Source organism: Mustelus asterias, chromosome 27 (genome assembly GCF_964213995.1).
Source record: "Mustelus asterias chromosome 27, sMusAst1.hap1.1, whole genome shotgun sequence".
In the NCBI taxonomy this organism is placed as follows: domain Eukaryota; kingdom Metazoa; phylum Chordata; class Chondrichthyes; order Carcharhiniformes; family Triakidae; genus Mustelus; species Mustelus asterias.
In genome coordinates this window covers 17,906,242-17,930,389 of record NC_135827.1, presented here as the reverse complement: position 1 = coordinate 17,930,389, position 24,148 = coordinate 17,906,242, and the positions used below count along the sequence as shown (strand labels likewise).

Sequence of the window (24,148 nt, the reverse complement as noted above, 5' to 3'; positions counted from 1 at the left end):
AGTGGGAGCCATGGGGGAGTAGCTGAAGGTGGGTTTGGGTTCGGAAACAGTGGGCAATAATTTCTACCCAGCTGTAGAAAGTGTTGGCCCGCTGGAATTACAAGAGTTTGAAGCATACTAGCCGCTCTGGAAAACTTTGCTCAAACCTCTGCTGGCTGGAACTGCTTAGAGCCTGCAGTGAAAGAGTCTTGGCAGGTCACAGCGCAACAGCAGCAAAGTCAGGGAGGCCACAACCTCTTTTTCACTACACCGGTAGTTTCCACTGTTGTGTAGGAAACATGGCAACTATGTATGGGAAGCTCCCACTATCAGCAATATGATACAGACCAAATAATCGACCTTTATGATGTTGAAAGTGGGATAAGTTTTGGCCAGGACACTGGGGTAACTGTTCTACCCTTCTTAAAGATAGCAGCCATGGAACCGTTTACATCCACTTGAGAGAAGAGGTTGCAATTTAATGTTGCATCCAAATGACAGCACTTCTTGACAGCGCAGCACTCCCGCAGTACTGCACAGGAGTGTCGACAGAGATTTTTGTGCTCGAGTGGGATTTGAGCCCACAATTTTCCAACTTGGAGACAAGACTGTTACCCACTGGATACAGCTGACGCCAACCAGAAATCCATCATGCAAAGTTTCAATTTCTTTTGAAACGCTAGTCGCCGAAAATGCATTTTAAAATTAACTCGAGGCAGTTTTTCTGTTTTTTTAAAAAAAGTAATCCCTTTATTTATTAAGAAGGGAAAAAGGTGCATAAATTCCTGGTTAACTACCATTTCAGTGGATGCCAGGAGGTTTCCAGAAGGAAGTCATTAAACATCCTGCTAAGGTAATTGCATCAGAAATTCCCCTGTGACTTTGAAATATAAAATGCCTGTCAAAGGTTGGAGGCTTGTTTTGAAAATTAAACTGTTTCACATGCCAAGGCAGATATCAAAAGGAAATGAAAGTGTCTTTAACTTAATGAGCTGCTGTTCGCTTGTTCTGTATGTGGGTGGTAAGATGGATAACAATAACATTCGTTGCCTGCTTGTTGGGCAAAGGCTGCTTTGACCTTTGGTGATCTTTGAAGAAGTCAGTTCAACCTCGGGGAAAGCAGTGCTGTACCTGATCAGCAACCTTTGTATCTTGCATCTCTAATTCAAACTTCCACATTATTGGGGAGCATTATAGACCTGTAATATCCATGCAACTGTTATCAAAAGCTCAGCTATCCTGAATAGAACACTAAGATATTGAACAATATTTTTTGAACAATTATGTGAAGCAGTATTTCTTAATTTTCTGTGACAACATCTATTTTTGTAGGATCTTTGATGTAGGGAAACATCCCAAAATACTTCACAGATGTGGAAACAAAGATTAAGTTAAAGAGGGAAAGGTGAGGAGAGATTAACCAAACATTTGGAATTTTAAGAAAGGTCTTGAAGGAGGAGATGGAGGTGAAGAGCTGACAAGGATTTTCAGAGAGTGGGATAACAGCAGCCAAAGACAAAGCCTCAAAGAGTGAAGGGCAGGGGGAAAAGCACACAAAACTGGAGTCAGGAGAGTGAGGTTATGGGGAGGCTACAGGGGTAGGCATGGGAAAAACCATGGAGAGGAAGAATTTTAAATTAAATAGTCTTGAGCTTTCTAAGCCAATTGAGGTCTCCAGAGATGGGTGTGATGGATACCAAGGTAGGTTAAGCAGCAAAGTTTTGGATGAGCTGGTGATTGTGGAGTTTTTGAAGTGTATGGGTTACTTGTGATGTTTATGATTCATAGAATCCCCACAGTGCAGAAGGAGACCATTTGGCCCATCAAGTCTGCTCCAACCACATTCCCACCCAGGCCTTATCCCCATAACCCCACGCATTTACCCTAGCTGGTCCCCCTGACACTAAGGGGCAATTTAGCATGGCCAATCCACCTAACCCGCACTTCTTTGTACTGTGGGAGGAAACCGGAGCATTCGGAGGAAACCCAAGCATACGTGGGGAGAATGTGCAAACTCCACACAGACAGTGACCCAAGCCGGAAATCGAACCTGGGTCCCTGGCGCTGTGAGACAGAAGTGCTAACCACTGTGCCACAGTACCGCCCTTCTCAATATGCCCCGTGTCAATATACATAAATGAACAAGTGATCAATGCTATTGAGTAATTTAGTCCTGCAATTTCAGTCAATTTAAATTGAAGTGTGAAGGCTCCTTTAAGAGGAAGCAGAAAGTGTGGCGTTGATCTTTGATCCCCGCCCAAGATTATTTGGTATACTCTTGCGTTTCTGATTAATCATAACGTTGCAAATATTTTAGACTGCTATTTAAGCTGCATTATATAATCTGATAGTTGTGATTTGCATCTTCTGGAGTTGTCAGGAATTTTGATTTATTATTGTCACATGTATTAATGAACATACAGTGAAAAGTATTGTTTCTTGTGCACTATACAGACAAAGCATATTGTTCATAGAGAAGGAAACGAGAGGGTGCAGAATGTAGTGTTACAGTCATAGCAAGGGTGTTGAGAAAGATCAGTTGAATATGAGGTAGGTCCATTCAGAAGTCTGATGGCAGCAGAGATAGTGGCTGTGCCAAATTGGGTATGAAATGCCACAGTAAAACTGTAGCTGTTTGTCCATTTCATGGTGTGCATAACCTTGTGTGATATGAAGTTGCTGATCCAGATTGCCTTTTGCTGCGAATGCACGGAATTAGGGAGAGGCTAAATAACAACAGAAACATATGTTAACCTAACGCCAAGCTGAAGCAGGTCAAAATTGGAGGAGTTGGCGGGAAATGCTCCAAAGCTTATAATCCCTCATCTTTAAACTTCTTCATTGTGATTAAGCCAAAAGTAGCCATAGAGATCATTATTTTTAATGATATACTTGAAACTACAGTACTGAAGATTTAGTGAGTTCTACTGAAGCTCCAAATGCCATATTTAATCCAACTTTACTTTTGAAAGACCCACATCCCCTTTGCTAATTCATCATCTATTATTTTGCCAGAGAAGGGAGGAAGCTTTGACTCCTCCACACTGGCAGTGATCGCTGCAATAGGATATGATTTTCCTCTGAGCTTCTCTTTATTTTCCTACCTCCTTTCTTTCAGAGTGATCTCACCTTACAACTGTTTAACATTGTTGCCATTTTAGTAATTGAAGTGTTAGAACTTCCTCACTTTCTTTTGGAACAGTAAAGATCTACTGCTTTTCTCTGTATTTTTTAATGGTTCCAGTCTATTGTCTGAAAATATGTTAAATAGCTCAGTGACTGTAATGACTTTAATCAGGCAATTGAGGTTGGCCTATTAAAATATGAATTCCCTGATAAAGGGCCAAATTGATGGGCCAATCAGGGAGCCTCTTGCTTTGTATTTACCCAGGAGTGTCAGTTCCTGTGGGACTCCTAGTGTAGGTTGCTAACGGAAAGCACTCTGTATGCTGTTGTCAGACTTATAAATAAAGGGATTTTGGTGAAGGGACTTCTGCCTCCAAGGACTTATTACAGTGACCTTCTGATTTTTGTTTTAGTCAATGAGCATCTCTGCAAGCATTGGCACACTCCCAGATGTATGGCAATTTAATTTGCCAATGACACCAAGATGGGTAGGAAAGTAAGTTGTTGGGAGGAGGCAGAGAGCCTCCAAAGGGATATGAACAGATTAAATAAGGGGGAAAGAATTTGGCCGATGGCGTATAATGTGGGAAATTGTGAACTTTTCCACCTTGGCAGGAAAAGCAGAAAAGCAGTCTACTACTTCAACAGAGAGAGCCTTCAGAACTCAATGGTACAGAGGGACCTGGGTGCCTTGGTATGAGTCACAAGAAGTTAGTGTGTAAGTACAGCAAGTGATTAGGAAGGCAAATGGAATGTTGGCTATATTGCAACAGAAATGAAATATGAAAGTAGAGAAGTTTTATTGCAGCTGTACAAGGCATTAGTAAGACCACATCTGGAATACTATATACATTTTTCAAAGATGGAGACAAAAAAGGATATAATTACATGAGAAGCAGTACAGAGAATGTTCACTTGACTCATTCCTGGGATAAAAGGCTTATCCTATGAAGAGAGGTTGGATAGTTTGGGCCTATACCCTTTGGAGTTTAGAAGAATCAGAGCTGATCTTAGTCAAACATAGAAGATCCTGAGGGACTTGAAGGGTAAATAGTAGGAGGGTATTTCCATTCATTGGGGAAATTCGAACTGGGGACATGGTTTAAGAATAAGGAGTCTCCCTTTTAAGACTGAGATGAGGAATTTTTTTTGTGTGTGGAATTTGCTATGTCAGAGAACAGTGGAGTCTGGGTCATAGAGTCATAGAGGTTTACAGCATGGAAACAGGCCCTTCGGCTCAACTTGTCCATGCTGCCCAGTTTTTACCACTAAGTTAGTCCCAGTTGCCCGCGTTTGGCCCATATCTCTCTATACCCATATAACTGTTTAAATGCTTTTTAAAAGACAAAATTGTACCTGCCTCTACAACTGGCAGCTCATTCCAGACACTCACCAACCTCAGAGTGAAAACATTACCCCGCTGGACTCTTTGTATCTCTCCCCTCTCACCTTAAACCTATGCCCTCATTGAATTTATTCAAGATTGAGTTCAATAGATTTTTGACAGACAAAGACATTGAAAGTTAAGGAGAGCAGTCAGGAAAGTGGAGTTGCAATCAGAACCAGATTAGCCATGATCTTATTGAATGACGGAGCAGGCTTGTAGGGCTGAATGGCCTACTCCAGCTCCTTATCTCTCGGTTCCAGAAAAGCCCCTGCCTGTACTTCTGAAATCGAGTTGTTAGCCTTCCAGCAACCATTTTATACTAGTATACAATAATGGAAATAATTATTAGTAAAACTCATAGACACAAATCTGGTACAATCACAAATACCCATAGAGTCCTATGATCTCAGGTTAAAAAGCTACACTGGAGCTAGATATGGTCCAGTTATGATTGATTCATATGGCAGCAAGTTCAGGCATACATGTTCCTCCTTCTGTTCAGACAAAGGGTCATGTCCGCTCTTTAACCTTGAAAAAGGAAAAATAGCTCCTCCCATTTATCTTTAAAAATTGGTACTCTAGTTACGATAATTGAAAGGAAATGAAGCTGGCAGTTAATTACAGTCATTAGGCTCTGAGTGACTTACTGATTTCCTACATTATATGATTCTAAAATTTATTGTTCATAGTTAACAGTTACAAGTACCCGAGGGATTTATATATACTGATTACTCGTGTTATAATTTACATCTGCTTCGAAAAGCACAAAGCGGTGGAATATTCATTCACATATGGATTATTTATCTGGTGTGGTCAAAGACTAGGTTCACCCTGCATCATTTAAAAGTTCAAAATATTAACAGAATTGACTGTAAACTGTAAATTTCTAACTGTTTTATTCATGATTTGTATCAACCCACTATCAGTACAATGCTGTATTTTCATTGTACTTCCGATTGTTGTGGCATTCTCCTGAGAGAAGATAAGAAATGACTTTGTGTCTTACAGAAGATGGATGAGATATATGGTAGAAGGAAGTAATTTGCTAGACTTCTGCCAATGATGTTTGGCCAATTCAGAACCATCAAATTGAAAACTGAATTGAAGCCTGATTCTCAAAAACTCTTTGATCTATTTAAAAATGTCATGTATGATCTATTTCAGACATAGAAAAGCTGTTTTTTGAACCAGAGAAAATAAGGAATTGTCCACTAATTTTGACAAAGTGACTTTGTATAATCCATGACTATCTGTGTTTGTGCCTCACAGATCCAAATCTTTAGCTGAGAACCGTACATGCGAAAATCTGGCTAACTCTTCTGAACCCAATGCAAGGGTGCTGAGCTAATTATAGGTCTGAATCTGGGTTCTTTCTGGGCTGTACCTCACCCACCCATTGTATAAAACTACTGAGCCATTGGAAGATAATTAAAGAGATTTTTTTAAGTCTCAGATTTGGGAATGGCATAACTAATTTCACTAAAAGCAAAGTCGCCATAGTTCTGGATGACCATGGGTGGTGATTTAACCTGAGGATCACAATATCTCGGGCAAGGGGCAAAGTTGAGAAGGTGGAGCCTTTATGAATCACCTTAGCTGGTACGGGAATTGAACCTGCAATGTTGGCATCGCTGTGCATCATGAACCAGCGGTCCAGCAACTGGACTAAACTAACCCCCTCTAAAAGCCCCTAAAGACCCTACAGAGATCAGAGCAGGGGAGAATTTTCCCATGGCACCCGCTATGGGAATTGTAGTGGGTCGGGGCAGACCATGCAAAGGTCCGTTGACCTTGAGTGGGATTTTCTGCTGTTGGGGCGAATGCAGGCGGAAAATCCCGCCCTTCAACTCCATCAGCCTGGGCAGAATTTAAACCCCAGTCTGAGCAATTTGAATACTTAAAAAAAAAAGTTTCTAAGTCAACTGACACATGATTACATGTACAGTTGATGCTGGTGATTGTTCTATACAGGGATATATTTTGGAAATCCTGTGACTAGTGCATAGTGAAGGAAGAACGAACAGCAGAGGCAGTGTGGAACTTGTGGCATGTGGGTTTGGGAATTGATAAGCGAGTGGAAGTATGTTTTAACTTATTTTAAGATATGCTGCTGTATATTTCTTGAAGCTCTTATACAAAGCATGCCAACATTAATTTCCTTGTGGCTACGTTGAGCCACATCAGTGCATGGTCTCAGTATACATTCATAATATCGCTGAGGGACCCAAGGCAACAAAGGAATAACCCAGACATGATGAATTATACAAGTGAGTTCCTTGATGATTAGCAATCCTATCCCGTAAACAGTTGAGTATTATGGACCCAAAGGTTCCAATGCTATGTAATACTGGGTGAGGTGGGGTTGCAGTAAAGGCACTGTTGCCCATGTTAGGAATAGGGAAAGCAGCTAAGATTCCCACTTGAATAATTACTCCCTTTGGAAATTTGTGGGTGGGATTCTCCAGCCAATCTATGCTGGCGGGATTCTCTGGTCCCGCTGGCAACGCACCCCCGCCCATGGGTTTCCTGGCGGCATGGGGTGGCTTCAATGGGAAATCCCATTGACAGCAGTAGGACCAGAGAATCCCATCGCCATCGAACGGCGGGCGGGCTGCCTCCCGCGGCCAAGAAACACGCAGCTGGGAGGCTGGAGAATGCATGTGCGGATTTTGGGGATAAACAGAATCAGGCTCCACGACGATGCCCTAGTGGCCACATTTGAGTAGAGGCTGCGTATCAGAGGTTAATTCATTGAATCATGCACAAACCATGAGGAAAGGAGAGGGTGAAAGATAGATACTGACAAAAGAAAGAATATTCTCGTATAAGTATTATGATATTTTGCCTATGTCATTGCAGATGACATCTGCTCACCCCACCCTGAATCTAATGTCAGGAATGATACAAGTGTACATTTGTGAACTTGCCAGCTTCTTCTGCCATATAAATCCATATGAATTTAATTATGCTCTGTGATTTAGTGAACATGTTTCCAATGCTATTACGAGATGAATTTTTCTTGTCGCTGCTGCATCAAATAACACAGTACTTTAGGGGATTAAAATGTGAATATCGAATGAGTGTTTCTCTCAAGAAGTGATTCATACAGTGGGTTTGTGCATGGGGTGTGTGCAGGTCTTTGTTTAAGTACAACACAGCATGACCCCGACAGCAGTCCTGTGCGAGGGAGCTTTGACCCCTCTTGGCTCAAAGCACTTCCTTCTGCTCTCTAAAGAAAATAAAATATTTTATATCCCAGAACCAGATGTTGCAAAGAAGCTGGAGCCAGCCTTTAAAATTGAGCAAAATTGCTTACATAGATCTTGCATGCATAAAAGAAGCATTTCTCTTCCTTATTTTGTTGGATATGCTTCTAATGTGGTGTTGAAAATCTGAGCCCAATCAACTTAAATTGATTGGTGGGCATTTTAATTATTTTTCATGAAAATTTTCTGATTAAAAGAGAGGGTGTGGGCTGTCTCAAGAAAGGAGATCATTTGTCAGAAAATACATACATTATGATGTAAACTGGAAAATATGTAAAGATTTTTTCAAATTTCATAACAAATAGTGCACTATGGGGCATCATTTGCATACAAAGGGCGGAATTTTACCGGCACGTTGGCCCGACGTTCATACGATCGCACCCGAGGTCAACAGGGAATGCCATTCTCTGAGCCTCCCCTGCACCCAGAATCGGGGCAGGCATGCCAGTAAAATTCTGGCCACAGTGATCAGCACAGCCTCTCTGCTTTAAGGGGGCTAGGACGCCCTAAACTGTGGACTAGAGGAAAGTCCCTACAGGCAGTGTTGGAATGCCAAATCTTTTTTCAATTGTGTACTGGAAACTTTATATGTAATTGCATTGTGTGAAACTTCACAAGTCCCATTGCTCTTCCAATGTTTTAAAAAGAACATTATTGGCAAGGCCATAGTTCTTCTTGGAATTAATTTAAATAAGGTGACATAGTGACTTGCACAGTGTTGTACCTGGTATGTTGTGGTTATGTCATGGCTCCTCTTGGCACTATCTGAGACGATCTACTTTGTTTAACATGTGTTGGTTTGAGAAGTTAACAAATCCTGTGGTATGCTATACTACAAGTCGGCCTCATCATAAAAGTTTACCATCTGCATTTCTTTTGTTCTACCTCACAATAATTCATTTGTATGTGGATGTTGAATAAATAGAGAGGAATGTTAAATAGCCTCATAACTTTTAACCTTTCATGCTGGGTAACATCCGAGGGAATCTGTGCCTTATCTTTTTAATATCCCTTTGTTCAGTCGGAGCCCAAAATGAAACATAATACTCCAGCTGTGGTCTCAATAAGTTCTTGCAGATTGAACATTGCCTCCTTGCTTTGTATTCCATATCTTTGATACAAAAGCAAGGATTATGTCTATCTCTAATAGCTTTAGCTAGTTGTGTGGTCATTTTTAATGACCTGCACATGAAAGTCCCTCTGCTCCCCTATTCCATTTTAAAATATCATCATTCAACAACTACTTTCTCTCATTTGATTAATTACTTTTCAACTTAATTACTTCAGACTCCTATCTTGCAGATGGTGGAAAGACTTTGGGGAGTCAGAAAGTGAGTCATATGCTAAAGAATACCCAACTTCTGACCTGTTTTTGTGGCCTCACTAATTTATGTGGCTGGTCCAGTTAAGTTTGTGAATACTCTCCTTTTTCCTGGATGAGTGTAGCTCCAACAACACTCAAGAAGCTCGCCACCATCAGGACAAAACAACCTGCTTGACAGGCACCCCATCCATTACCTTAAACTTTCATTCCCCCTGCTACCAACAGACTGTGACTACAGTATGCACTATCAACAAGAAGCATTATAGCCACTTGCTAAAGCTCCTTTGACAGAATGTTCCAATCCCATGACTTCCATCATCTAGAAGAACAAGGGCAACCATCGCATGGGAACACCACCACCTCCTTATTCCCTCCAGGTCACGCACCATTCTAACTTGGAAATATTGCTGTTGGTTCATCATTGCTGGCTCATCATCCAGGAACTCCCCACTCACAGCACTGTGGGTCTCTTTACACCACAAGAACGGCAATTGTTTAAAGAAGGTGACTCACCACGTTCTCGAGGGCAATTCAGGATGGGTAATAAATACTGGCCTTGCCAGCAACATCCGAATTGGTGAGAAAAAAAACATGTGTGTTTCTAGCCATGATTTCATATGCACTGAATTTCAGCTAGCAGGAACATTTGGAAGGCAAGTGTAACAAGACAACTCTTTCATAGCATCTATCAAACAATTAGAGAAGCCATGACTGAAACCTGAGACCAGGTGGCTTGACTTTTCTGGTAGAATTGCATGTATGACGGAGAATTTCAAAATAAGGAGGTCTAACACGTTGGAAACAACACTCAACATTCTGGGGGACATTGGTGCCAAAATCCTCATAATCTGTTTCAATACTGTGGGAAAGAGACAAGGAAAAGAGCAGCACTTTGCAAAATGGTGAGAAGAGACAAGACGACAAGAACTTTTTGTGTAGATGGAAGACTGTGAAGCACTACCCTCGGCAAGTTTTGCACATCTCATAGTGTATCACAGCAAGATTGGGATCTGAAGATATGGATGGAGTGTGACTGTCACAAAATTAAAACCTGAATCCTCAAAGGCGTTTCCAAAAATATGAAGATTACTCATTATGCTCATCACAAAATATGAAATGTGTGCAAATATGGTTACAAAATGTTAAAACAACCAAAAACCACCTATCATACATAACAGCAAATGTCTGGCAGTGAGTAATAAATAGCCAGTGATTCAACTGATAGTCATAAACACAGTTCATGATACCAAAATAATAGTCATGTATTTTCCTATTCTCAATTACCTTCAGCCACATTTAAAGGGTGTCCAGGTTGGTGCTTATAGATTGGTACTATTGGCACTGTTGTAGCTATGTGTCCATTGGATATAATTCCAAATATTATGACTGAGGCATTGGAATTTTACATTTAATTGAATTTACTTTAATTAAAATCATGACAAAATTACAACATTAAACTGGAATTCATCAGAATTATTTTAGTTACGATATTATTGTCTCATTGTTGCCACATCGTACACATGAAACTGAAGTGTATACTCTGATAAAGCTCCACACGCATATTGTCCTAAGCCATGTCCATGTTGTCACGTTATTATTGCTGAATATGGTATTGTTAAACTTTGATTTAAATCTCTACACTGTACAGTATGTTGTTCAGTTACGAGTCGGAGCCTTGTGTATGTCAGAATGTGTTTAGGTCTCTGGAGCATTAATACAACATGAATGCTGAAAATAACCCCAGATCTGGGATGATGGCCATTTCATTTATCATTTAGTCGACATTTTTTGCCACTTTAGCATGTGTGGTCCATCGTAAATAATCAGACAAACAGCGTTGCTTATTGAAGCTTAAGGAATGACATGATGGTTTTTTTTAATCAATCGTTGCATGCAGTAATCTTCACAAAACATATCACAGTGTACAAGAAGTTAATACTTTTTTGTTGACTAAATAGTTCAACCGACATAGTAAGATTAACTATTTTTCCAGTTCCTTTAAACGCAGGCAGTATCTTGTCAACTAGTCTTGCGTCTGCATACTTTTACTGACATTTGTTGACAAACCTAGAAATAATAGCTAGTGCTGGACTTTTTAAAGCCGATGTATGGAAGGTCCTGACTTCATTTCTTTTTTAGCTAGAAAGTGATATCATTGGCAGGTAGGTGCCACGGAGTCATGGTGATTACAACACAGAAGGAGGCCATTCAGCCCACTGAGTTCGTGCCAGCTCTCTGTACAGCAATTCAATCAGTCCATTTCCCAACTCTATCCCCATGATCCAAGAAGGTAAGTTTCTTCAAGTGCTCGTCCAATTGTTCTTTTGAAATCTTTGGTCATCTCTGCTTCCAATATCATCATAGGCATAAATTATAGCTCATGTCCTCACGCTGCCCTCATGCCTCACACCCCCTGACATCTCACACCTTAAATCTTTGTCTCTTAGTCCTTGTGCAATCAACTAATGGGAACAACCTTTCTTTGTCCATCTGATCTAAAACGTGTCATAGTCTTGTAAACCTCTATCAAATCTCCCCTCAATCCCATTTGCACCAAGAACTTTCTTTTTCAAATTTTTATTCAATCCAAATTCCAATTCATGGTCACCATAAGGGAGACAAACAAGATTTGAACGAACAACTTGAGGCATTGCACCGCATCTTGGTCTTGATCTGATGATTCATCTTAGCCAAAAGGCCAAGATGGCTTTGAAAAATTGCATCAGGTTAAACTTCAGGACTCTCCGGTCTAACCTTGTAGCTAAACTCCCTCATCCCTGGAACTATTCTGGTAAATCTCCTCTGTACCCTCTCAAGGACCCTCACATCCCTCCTAAAGTGTGGTGACCAGAACTGCATGCAGTAGTCTTGCGGATGAACCAGAGCTTTATAAAGGTTCAGCATAATTTCCCTGCTCAATGGGCAGGATTTTACAGCCTCGCTCATCCCGAAACCGTAAAATCCTGCCCGAGGTCAACAGACGTTTCCATGCTCCACCCCTCACCCACTCCGATTCCTGAGGTAGGCAGGCTGGTAAAATTCTGGCCAATGTCTCTATTTATGCTGAAGGACTATTTGTCCATGTCCATGTTTAAATTGTTTACAACAGGAAAGGTCAGCATTTGCATACTGTAATTCACATCGAAAAACAAACTAATCCACTTCATTGGAGGGGGTGGGGGCAGAGTCTGGGGGTGGTGGTAATCAAATAGTTGGATGCTGAACCAAGGATGAAGATATTAAATGGGTGACCAAAGGCTGGTCAAAGAGATGGATCTTGTAGACGATTGAAAGAGAGAAGATGGGAAGGTTTAGATTGGGAATTCTGGAACATGGGGCAGGTAGTTGAAGGACCGGCAGTCGATGATGGAACAGACGGAGGGGGTGATGTACAAGAAGCCAGTGTCAGACAAATTGAAGTTCTGGGTTGGAGGAGTTTACAGTGATAGGGAGGAATGAGGGAGTGAAGGGTTTGAACGGGAGAATGATAATTTAAAATCTGTGGTGTTGCAGTTACAAGGAGCCGATCAGGGTCAGCAAGGATGGGAATGATGAGTGATCAGGAACTAATTCGGGCCGAGTTTCAAAGGAGCTGAAGTTTGCAGAGTATATTGAGAGGCCAGATAGAATAAATTGGAGCATGTAAGTTTGGAGGTGACAAAGGTATGGCTGAGAGTTTCATTAGCAGATGGACTCAAGTAGATGAGGGAACAGGGAATTTTATAGAGGTGGAAGTCTTTGTGATGGAGCGGATATGGATTTGGAATCTTTAAGTCTGGGTGAATAATGTAAAAACCTGGTGTTCTTTGAGCAGACTTTTGGGTGCTACGGTCACTTTAGCTGTTTAGGCTGGTCTATGGTTACAACGGATAGAGCGCTAAACATGAGTATAACAATATGCCTTAGAGAAGGTGAGCAAATTATTCAAACTCATATGTATTGAACAAAAGTATTAATTAAATAAAAATTTCATCACTGAATGAGAGGCATCTAAATTTATAGTAAACCAGGAAAATGTTATAGCAGCAACCAAAAGCAGAATAGCAGCTATAGGGAAGGAGACAAGTGCAGAAAGAGTTCATTTTCCAGTTCTTCCAGCCTGCAATAGGCATTATTACTTTCTAATGGATATATTTTAAATCATAGAACCGCTACTGGTTTTACCCATTTAGTTATTGCAGATCCCGGTAATGAAGTGATTTTTGGTTATTAGGAGGCTGTTAAGTCCAAAATAGCTGAGGAGCCCATGCTAACAGAGCAGCAGAAGTCTGTTCTTATATAGTATGTAATGTTGAACTGAGGTGGGAAGAAGTGTTGAAGAACTTGAGACAGCATGGTGGCACAGTGGTTAGCACTGCTGCCTCACAGCATCGGGGACCCGGGTTCAATTCCGGCTTCAGGTGACTGTGTGGAGTTGGCATGTTCTCCCGCGTTTGCATGTGTTTCCTCCAGGTGCTGTGGTTTCCTCCCACATTCCAACAATATGCGGGTCAGGTTGCTAAATTGCCCCTTAGCGTCAGGGGGATTAATGGGGTAAATATGTGGGGTTACGGTGATAGGGCCAGGGTGGGATTGTTGTTGATGCAGACTCGATGGGCTGAACAGCCTTCTTCTGCATTGTAGGGATTCTATCATTCTATGAACTGGATCCAAGTACAAATGTAGCTTGCTCGACGTTAGACAATAAACCAGTGCATATTCTACTGATTAAGTGGGACTGATGAGACATGACATTCAGTCCCTCTCAATCTGCAGAGTATAGAGAGGTAGCCAGACAGGAATTAATGAAATACAGACTTCAAATCAGCAATAGGTATGCAGGTCATCTTGTTTGAAATGATCTGAATGAGGGTGGGCCAAACCATCTACTGCACTTTTGGCTGCAACACAGGAGACTTTTGGCATGGCATTGGTGCCAAAAGTGCTTCATAACAATCGCATCAATACGTTCTACAATGAAATCCAACTAATCCAGAAAAGTAAAGGAAGAGGAATGAAGATTACCTGCAAATACATATAATGGAATGATACATATCATAATGGCACATCAAATAATGATGCATTTAATAGAATGATACACCGGGAAGAATGTTGTGTAGCATTTTGTAGATTATCTCTCAATTGTATTGTAAGACAATCCCATGCACCCCTCCCCCACCTTGCTTCCTTCTCATGTGACTGCTATAAGCATCCGTGGTATTACTTTGGACCTCTACTTTCTAGATGTCATATATAAAAGGACTTTGAACTCAAAAATGAGGTGGTAGTGATGGTGACACCTCCATTACAGAAAGGATATTTGAACCATGGAATAACATCAATTTACTAGGTTTGTAACAGGGGCAAGAGGATAAAGTTATGGGGAAAGATTTCAGAAACTAGGGCTGTCTCACTGGAGCAGAGAAGGTTAAGGGCGGGGGTGCTGGTTTTGCAAACTGAAAGTTTTTTTGCATTGCTCAGTGAATCTGTAGCAAAGGATAAAAGAAAATTATGATTATTAAAAGACGTGTAAAACAAGAGATTGGAAGAAACTTTTCATGCAAAGGGTTGTTCAATTATAGAACACATTAGCAGAAGTTGCCTATGAAGCTGATTTAGTCATAATATTTAAGAGTGTTAGATAAACACTCAAAGAAAAATATTACATGGCTTGGAGAAAAATCAGGAAAATGGAACTGGGAGAGTGTGGAGTTAGCATCGACAAGGCATGAAGAACTTAAATGGCCTCCTTAGAGAACTTAAAGTTCTATAATTCAACATTTCTGTAGCGTGGACAGTTTGTTCAGTATCTCACTTTCATCCTTCTCCAGATCTTTGTCTTCAGATTTTGCAGAGGAATAGCTGTTCTAAGCAATCGCATACCTTTTGTTCTCAGTAACACAGTCCAATCCAAGTTTAGTGGTGATGTAATCATTCAAGTACAGATCTCAATCCCAGTTTCAGTTTAACTCATTTCCGATAAACTACCATTGTTAATATCTTGATACAAGTGTTCCTTTAGTTACCATTCACAGTGGTGAAAAGGTCTTTGTAAGTCAGTTTCTTACAATCGTGTTTAGCTGCGTCCCACAATCATAGGCACCAAGGCTACGATTGTTTTGCAGAGGTCCACATACCAATGTATACTTTATAGATGACAAACTTTAAGCAGTGAGATATACAGTGACAAGTTATATCTTGATCGGTGGACTCTGGGTAAGGATGTAGATGGGAACATGAAGTAAAATTAGCATGGGTAGTTCAAATCCATTGTGTGGCATTTAGTAATGTCAACAAAACGTCTGTTGGAGTAAGGAATTATTTTTACTTCTATCTGAGCATTATTCCATAATTATTTCCAAAAGAATTGGAGATGGGGCAATTGCTGCGTCCCAGTGGCCTTTCTAACTTGAGAGAACTATAATCATCCATTTTTTTACCTGCATGAGGCTCACACTCTTCAGCATCAGTACAATTGGGCATGGCTCAACATACTGATTGTAATGTCTGCTGATCCTTCCAGTGAAGGATCTGGTTAAGTTACTGCGCTCCGTCTATTTCGTGCAGTTGTCCCTGCTTTGGAATTTTTTTTGTAGCAAGCAGTCAGTTTGAAAAAAAAGTTGTGCTGTGGCTAAAGCTAAACCATAGATCAAAATCGCTCACATCTGCATTCTCTGAAAGCTGTGTTCCATTAGCTGGAGCATTCATTTTTTTTGCTTTGACTTGTTTAAACCACTGAGAGAGTCCCATTGACCTTTTGGCGGTTCTCCATTAATCTGTCACTTCCAACTCAGACTGAAGTTGAGAACTCTGTCCTTGTTTCAACTGATTACATTCCTGAGATGATGATTTTCCAAAACTTAGCACCGTTCAGTAACCATTTTGGTTAGACTCCATTTTCCGAGCCTCCTGTTTTCTGTTTGTGCAATGAGATTCCGAGTTGTCCCTTTCATTAAGAGAGGGATGGTTGAACATGTGGCCCACCTGGGTTCTGAGTGCGGCCCACCTGGGTTCTGAGTGCGGCCCACCTGGCATTTTGTTGACTGTTGGCCATGTGCAACGTTGCCCCATTCCATTGATTTCCATCCGTGTAGTTTTTTTCCTTCCGGTATGACTGAAGTGATACGCTGGTAAAGCAACGGCAAGTGAAGTGAGGTGCATGCTGATTGCACACAACATGAAGTGTGAGAGCCATGTGTTTCCTCTGCTTGCAAAGTGTAAATATTTATTTTGATTTTATTATTTGAAGTTGATAGTTTTATTAATATATAAATGATTAAACATTTTCTATAGCTCTTTATGAAATATTCAACATGTATTTAATCTCATTCATGGGGTCATGGTTTGTAACAAGTCAATTTCAATCTTGCGGCCCACTGAGATGAAGGAGGGCTATTCATGTGGCCCACTTACTAGCCTAGGTTGCTCATCACTGCCTTGGAGAGATATGGTTAACAGAGTTCTCAAAAGTGTATGCACATTATAAATGTGCGACTGGTTTTATGATCACTGTAGTTCTAGAAATGTTATTGGAATGTCATCTGAGAATGCAAAGTGGGAGGGATAGTCATAAAGCTGCTGGCAACATTACTTAATTATCTTGTGATGTGACTTCTATATTCTATAACAAATTGAGTAGATAATAGAAAGGAACTGGGAACAAGATAGATATGCATGATTTGATTTTTGTGGAAAGTAAATGTTGATCTAGACTGGTTGGCCATATGCTTTATTTCCTTATTTAAGCTTTTGTGTAACCATGAGGAATAGGGGAGAAGTTTCACAAAGGTTTGTCCTTTGAGAAGTTTTGCATTCCTAGGGAGATCAGCTAGACTGGATGTGTTCAGGGCAGTGCAAGTATCACAGGTTTGGAAGTATTGTATGGGTGGACTAGTCTGATTTAATTTCTAATACTGTCCCTAATGTTGTTCCTTTCTGTTTGGGATCTAGGATGTGCTCGCTTGTGGACAATAATTGCCCAGTCTGTAATAAAGAAGGTTGAGCAGCAGGATGTTGTTCTACCATGTCAGCATCGCTTCGGTCATTTAGTATCAAAGGATCTGGATATTGAATGGCTTTTGCAAGATTCTGAACCCAATCAGAAAGTGGTGAGCATTCCTTTCACAGATGGTTTACATTATAGTCGATTATTATTCTAATTATGTTAATGTTCAACGAAATGACTAAATTGCGTCACATTACATTATAGTTTTTTCAGCTGTACATGTTTGACCCTTAATCCTACTCTGCAATATTTTTTAAAAGTTAAGCTCTCAGCGGTTAGCTCAGATGGTTAGAGTGTGGTGCTAATAATGCCAAGGTTGTGGGTTCGATTCCTCTACTGGCAAAATGCAAGGGTCTTTGTAATTCTCTTTATCATACAGGGTATAATGGACCAAGTACCAGTTTGTATTAACATAGCCTTCTTGCAGGCCAGTTACATTCTTGACAAGATTTCCCAACTTCAGAAAAACCTGCCTCTGAGCTTGAATCCATTTATTTTAAACAAATTAATCTTGTATTAAAATAACAGAGAGGGGAATTTTTGCTTATGTTTGAGGAGTCAGGTTTACTCTTCGTCGCCAGCAGTACAGAATATAAGAGCAAGAAATGCAGCTGTGTTTATTCAGAGCACTGGCTGCTTCACTTAGAGTCATAGAGCACAATTTTAAGGCCTCGCTCATCCCAGAACCGTAAAATCACACCCGAGGTCAACGGACATTTCCATTATCTGCCACTCACCCACTCCAATTTTGTCGTGGGTGGGGCAGTAAAATTGCTAGGATAGAGTCATAGAGATATACAGCACAGAAATAGGCCCAACCCGTCCATGCTGACCAGGTTTCCTAAACCGAACTAGTCCCATTTCCCTATATTTGGCCCATATCCCTCTAAACCTTTCCCATCCATGTACCTGTCCAAATGTCTTTTAAATGTTGCAGTTGTATTCGCCTCTACCACCTCCTCTGGCAGCTCATTCCATGTACGCACCACCCTCTGTGTGAAAAAGTTGCCCCTCAGGTCTGTTTTAAATCTTTTCCCTCTCATCTTAGAATTCATAGAAATCATAGAAACCCTACAGTACAGAAAGAGGCCATTCAGCCCATTGGGTCTGCACCGACCACAATCCCACCCAGGCCCTACCCCCATATTCCTACATATTTACCCACTAATCCCTCTAACCTACGCATTTCAGGACACTAAGGGCAATTTTTAGCATGGCCAATCAACCTAACCCGCACATCTTTGGACTGTGGGAGGAAACTGGAGCACCCGGAGGAAACCCACGCAGACACGAGGAGAATGTGCAAACTCCACACAGTCAGTGACCCAAGCCGGGAATCGAACCCAGGTCCTTGGAGCTGTGAAGCAGCAGTGCTAACCACTGTGCTATCGTGCCGCCCTAAACCTATGCCCTGTAGTTTTGGACTCCCCTACCCTGGGGACAAGACCTTGGCTATTCACCTTATCTATGCCCCTCATGATTTTATAAACCTTTATAAGGGGTCCCCTCATCCTCCTACACTTCAGGAAAAAAAGTTCGGGCCTATCCAGCCTCATGGGGTTAAAATTCAATTTCCGAGAGGGAAATGAGGGGTAGGAGTTGAACAGTTGCTGTTATTTACCCTGATCCTTGAATGGAAAGGCAAGTCAGATAGGGTGTATTCCATTTGTGTTTTTTTTAGCTTATTACGTTCTTTCTTGGGTGTCCCATCTTCAGAGAATGTGTAAACTATATTAATATAATTTATTGCTAATTAGTATAATAGATTTATAATTAATCAAATATATTTATAATTAGTTAATACAATTATAAATTATATTTCCCAGAGATGAGGAAGTTGAGGATGATGATTTTATTACAATACATAAAATAGCAAAGGGAATTTACTTATTTTTATTTATTAGTGTCACAAGTAGGCTTACATTAACACTGCAATGAAGTTAATGTGAAAATCCCCTAGTCGCCACACTCTGGCGCCTGTTCGGCTGCACTGAGGGAGAATTTAGCACGGCCAATGCACCTAACCAGAACGTCTTTCGGACTGTGGGAGGAAACTGAAGAAAACCCATGCAGACACAGGGAGAATGTGCAGGTGCCGCACATACAGTGACCCAAGCCAGGAATCGAACCCAGGTCCCTGGCGTTGTGAGGCAGCAGTGCTAACTAACCACTGTGCCACCCCAAATTTACTGGGTTCATAAGGCACAACTCTTTCCTTTACTCGAGGAATCCAGAATGAGGGAACATGATTGTACAATTCAAGTTTTAGAAATGAATCCAGGAAAAATATTTTCATACAAAGACACATGAGAATGTGAAAGATACAGCCCTAAAGGATCACATATAAAGCCAATTCAGGGATTTGAAAGGCGATAACTGTTTACTTGGGAAGAAAGGATATGAAAAAAAAGAGAAGGAATTAAGAATTAAAAAGACAGCACTGTTCGTGGCTAACAAGATGACAGAGCAGGTTCAATGGATCGAGCAGTCTATTACTGTGCAATGTTGACTCAAGTAATTAAACTGGTATGGTACATTTCATGGTTAGGCAATTTGCCCTTGGAAGAAACTGCCTTGCTGTGACAAACAGACTTTCCTGAATTGACACCTTTTTATTTACTTAATGACAAATTGTTGCTCGTGGCAAAAAGGTTCGCAGAAGAGTTCCTCACTCGCAAAGGATTACACGGGATGTTTCTTTGGACACTGCACAGATTTACATAAACTGGGTTGGAAATAATAATTAAAGCATTTGAACCAGAGATTCCAGAGACTTTGAATCAATTAAATAATGGTGCTTTTGCTGGTGTTATGCCAATTCTATCACTAATGTAACCATCTGTGACTGTCCGTGTGGAGTTTACACGTTCTCCCTGTGCCTGCGTGTGTTTCCTCCTGGTGCTCTGGTTTCCTCCCACACTCCAAAGATGTGTAGGTTAGGTGGATTGGCGATGATAAATTGTCCCTTAGTGTCCAAAGATGTATAGGTTAGGTGTATTAGCCATGGTAAATGTGTGGGGTTAAGAGGATGGGTTGGGCCCAGGTAACATGGTCTTTCAGAGAGTTGGTACAGACTTGATGGGCTGAATGGACTCCTTCTGCACTGTAGGGATTCTATGATTCATTATACATCCCCTCAGGGTTCTCCTACTTGCTGCAGTGGCATAATAATATTCTGTATCGCTTCACCACCTTAATACAGCTAAACGCTAATAAAGACATCACTGTATCAACTTAAATGTTATGCTTAACAGTTTCCCTGAAACAGTGCAGGAAAAGTAACTTAGATACACCTAGATACTTAGATACAACTTAGGTTGACTGGCCTAATAGTCCCTTCCTCTTGTGTCAGAACTGCTTGCATCTGAACTCGACTTAATCGCTCCCCCTCCAGCACAGCTGAGATGGGGTTTCACTGATTTGGGGAAATGGGAGTATCAAATGTGTTGCCACATAACATCCCACAGGATCTCTTCTGCCCACGATATCTGAAGGAGGTATTTTCCTGCTGCCCACACCGGCGGGATTTTCTGGTCCTACTGCAGTGAATGGAGATTTGGCTGAGTGTCACATTCTCTGTCCTCGCTTGCAATGGGGTGTGAACAGCTGGAAAATTCCGGCAATTGAGTCCATTTGATTACCTTTCTACTGCTTTTCAATAAGAGTCGAATATAAAATACGAAGTGCAAGATAAACACACAATCAATTTTTTCTCCTTTTATTTGTACTGAATTGTTTTGCATGTGCTGGTGGACAAGTTCTCAAGCTGCTCTCTCCATCAATTAAGTTTGGCAATGGACTGACCAGAGTTAATGTATTAATCATACCCCAGGCTTAGTTCTGGCATTGTAATTAACCGGCGAATGTAAGATTACATAGAATCATGTTGAATGCATAGCATCCACATCGGTGTTTATGCTCCACACAATCTGTTGTCATCTAACACTACCAGCATAATCTTTTAATCCTTTACCCTTTATATGCTTGTATAATTCTTTTTGTTAAAAAGCAATTCTATTTGATGATTGTTAGGATTTTCAGAGAAAGAATCTGATATTCACGATTTCTGATAATGTCAGGACAGAAAGTTTTTACTAGTTGCTGCATGACATGCCCTGCGACTATATAAATAAAAGTTTTTGTTAAGTAGTGTTCAGCTCTTACCGCTGTGAATACTGGATCAGATTCTGCCACTGTCCCAGTTCAGTCCGAGTGCGGATTTCATTCGTCAAATAAAAAAATAAAATGCTGGAAGGCAGAAAGAAAACTAGAAAATTCTGGAAATGCATTCATCAGTTAGCATCTACAGTGAGAAAAGGCAGGTTGATTTTTTTTGAGTAGAACCATCTTGTGTTAGCTGGGTTTTTTAAACAATATGAATGAATGTAAAAGGATAGCCTTTAGGACAAAGTCTTCACGCTTTACACATGCAGGCAAAGAGAAGGAAATCTAGAAGGACAAGGGCAGCAGATACATGGGAACCTTGTGATGGCACAGCTGGTGGTAAATGCCAAATTGCTCAAATCTCAGAAAAAAAACGAGAAACAATCGCCAGCTATTCCTGCTGTCTACTGAGATCTGAAACAACTACCCCATGAAGTTTCAGTATCTCCTTAAATATGTTCCTTCCCTTTGATCTCTCCACTGTCTCGCCCAGAAATGCACTCTTCTAGGACTGGTTAACTTCATTTATCTACTTTATCTCTTAGCATTTAAAAGAAAAGAAAATTTACCCCGTCCTTATTTTATCTACTGACACCTTTCTGTTACAACCTGTATATATTCTCCTTCAAACCAGAACAAGCCATTCAAATCTGCCACTGTTATTGCCTTATGTAAGTTTGAAGTCCTTCTAGGATCATTACTGTATCAAAGCCATTACTTATTGTTAGCTTAGATTACCACAATCACCCTGTCTCTTGCTTCAGTTACCACTCACATATCCCCAACAGTTTAAAAAAAAGACAAAACTATTACCAACAGTAAAATATTACAATTTCTTTGTTTTCCTGATAACACCACCATGACTTGGAACTATATTGCTGATTCTTCACTGTTCAACGTGTCTCCGGCAAGTTGGAGTGGAACTTGTCTGTACATAATTGATGAGGTTCCTAGCACAGAATCTGATGCAGAGTCGCACCATTCTGGCCAGTTGGAAGACGCTGCCGGCGTTGCCTGCCACTGCACTTAGTCCCAAAAACTGAAAATTCCGCCCAATGTACCAATTTGCCTACTTTTTTAAAAATCCCCAGCTTTGATGCACATCCACATTTGTACTGTAGTTAGAAAAGTTGAAATGTGAATTTAAAGTTTACAGGCTCCCTGGGTTTGGTTTGAGAGAGGAAGATCCAACCTTTATTCTCAGATCGATCTCATTTCAAAGGCTGTTGAGCTACAGAGCAGTGAATGTGAGGCCCTGCAGCGGCGGGATTTTCTGACCGTTCCCGCCAGTGCGATTTTCCAGCCCTGCTGTTGGTGACACCCTGCCTTGGGTCCCCTGGCAGTGCAGGATGCAAACAAGGATAAATGCCATTGACTGCAGTGGAACTGGAAGATCCCGCCACTGGCCAATGGCGGGCTTCCCCCCCGCCACCGCAAAACATGCCGCGGGAAGGGTGGAAAATCCTGCCCAATGTGTCTAAACGTGAAATCGGAAAAGTAATAGAACAATGAACATCAGCCATTCACAGCAGAATGCACCATCATTCAATATCTTGTCCATTATAGTGACTTCAGGGAATGTTTACTAATCTTTTATCCTTTTCAACAAACATCATTGGCACATGGAATACGTCAGGAATCTAAGAAACGTAAAACAAATTTTGTTTACACATTTCAGCCTCAACTAACTTACAATTGGAAGGAATTTTAATCGGGTATTTAAAATGTATAAACTTCTCAATATACATGCGATGAGCTATTGATATTCATTCATTTGCTTGTGTAGGAGGCAGCCAATCTTTTCATAGAATCCCTACAGTGCAGAAGGAGACCATTTGGCCCCTCGAGTCTGCAACGACAATGATCCCACCCAGGCCCCATCCCCGTAACCCCACAATTTACCCTGCTAATTCCTCGTAACGCTATGGGGCAATTTAGTATGGCCAATCCACCAAACCCACACATCTTTGGACTGTGGGAGGAAACCGGAGCATCTGGATGCTGACACTTTGCCTTACTTTATTATAAGTCTCTGTAACCGCCTCCATTTTTATAACTCTCTGAGGTGTCTGCATTTATCCAAGTCTGGCCTCTTGTGCACCCCAGTTTTCAATGGCCAACTATTATTGGTGGCTGTGCTTTCAGGTGCATAGACCCTAAGCCAGTGGTTGGCAAGCTGTGCATCACGACCCCAATTGGAGGGGGGGTCACAGAAATTGAGAATGTGGTTGCGTGAAACAAAATTACATTAATCTCGTACAGTGTAGTATAATAGGAGACTTTAGACATCGCTGCAGATATTGGAACAACTCTTCTCCCATAGTGACAGGAAACAGACCAAGTCAATACACTGTGAGCTATGCATTATGAGCTGCAGTCTCTCTGGAGGCTTTGAAACTTTTGCAGTAGCTCATTACCAGCCTTGCCTCTTCATCCCAAACCTTTAATCACATCTTCACCTCCCTCAAGTGCTCACTGGCCATTCAATTACAGCCTCGCCTACTGACAGTGTGCTCACTGATCTTACAATTTCATACTCACTGCTGTGGTTCCCGTTTTTAGATTCTGCCCTTCCCAGCTGTTTTTCAGCCAGCTTCACTCTATCTACAGCGGGGCCTCATGTTCATTGTGGTGCAGTTCAATGGCCTTTGAAATGGGATTTTGAGAAACTATGTTGCAACATGCATGCCCATGTATCTCATTAGACTGATGAGTACATAAAATATTTTTTACAAAGTACTGTCAAAATACAGACTTTCATGTTTGTGTTTATCTGAAATATGCAAACTTTAATAACCATATACTGAATGTTGCCTTGCTGCTTTATTGCTCTTTTGGTTTTGCTGGTTTCTGGTGTTGGGCTAATTTTCAAATGTTAAGATGAGTTTGTATTGAAAAATAGCTTTGGAATTCCCCCC

The 24,148-nt window shown here is 41.0% G+C and overlaps 1 protein-coding gene across 3 annotated transcripts in view; it reads left to right on the top strand.

Annotated features, from left to right (window-relative positions):
* clmpa (CXADR like membrane protein a) overlaps positions 1–24,148 on the top strand; it is a 185,320-nt gene that overhangs the window by 74,344 nt on the left and 86,828 nt on the right. For all 3 annotated transcript variants that reach the window (XR_013495583.1, XM_078198859.1, XM_078198861.1), the window contains exon 2: positions 17,012–17,169. Coding sequence is in view for 2 of the 3 variants with exons in the window: in XM_078198859.1 (XP_078054985.1) it covers positions 17,012–17,169 (158 nt within the window). In the remaining variant the exon portion in view is untranslated. The remainder of the gene's footprint in view (positions 1–17,011; positions 17,170–24,148) is intronic.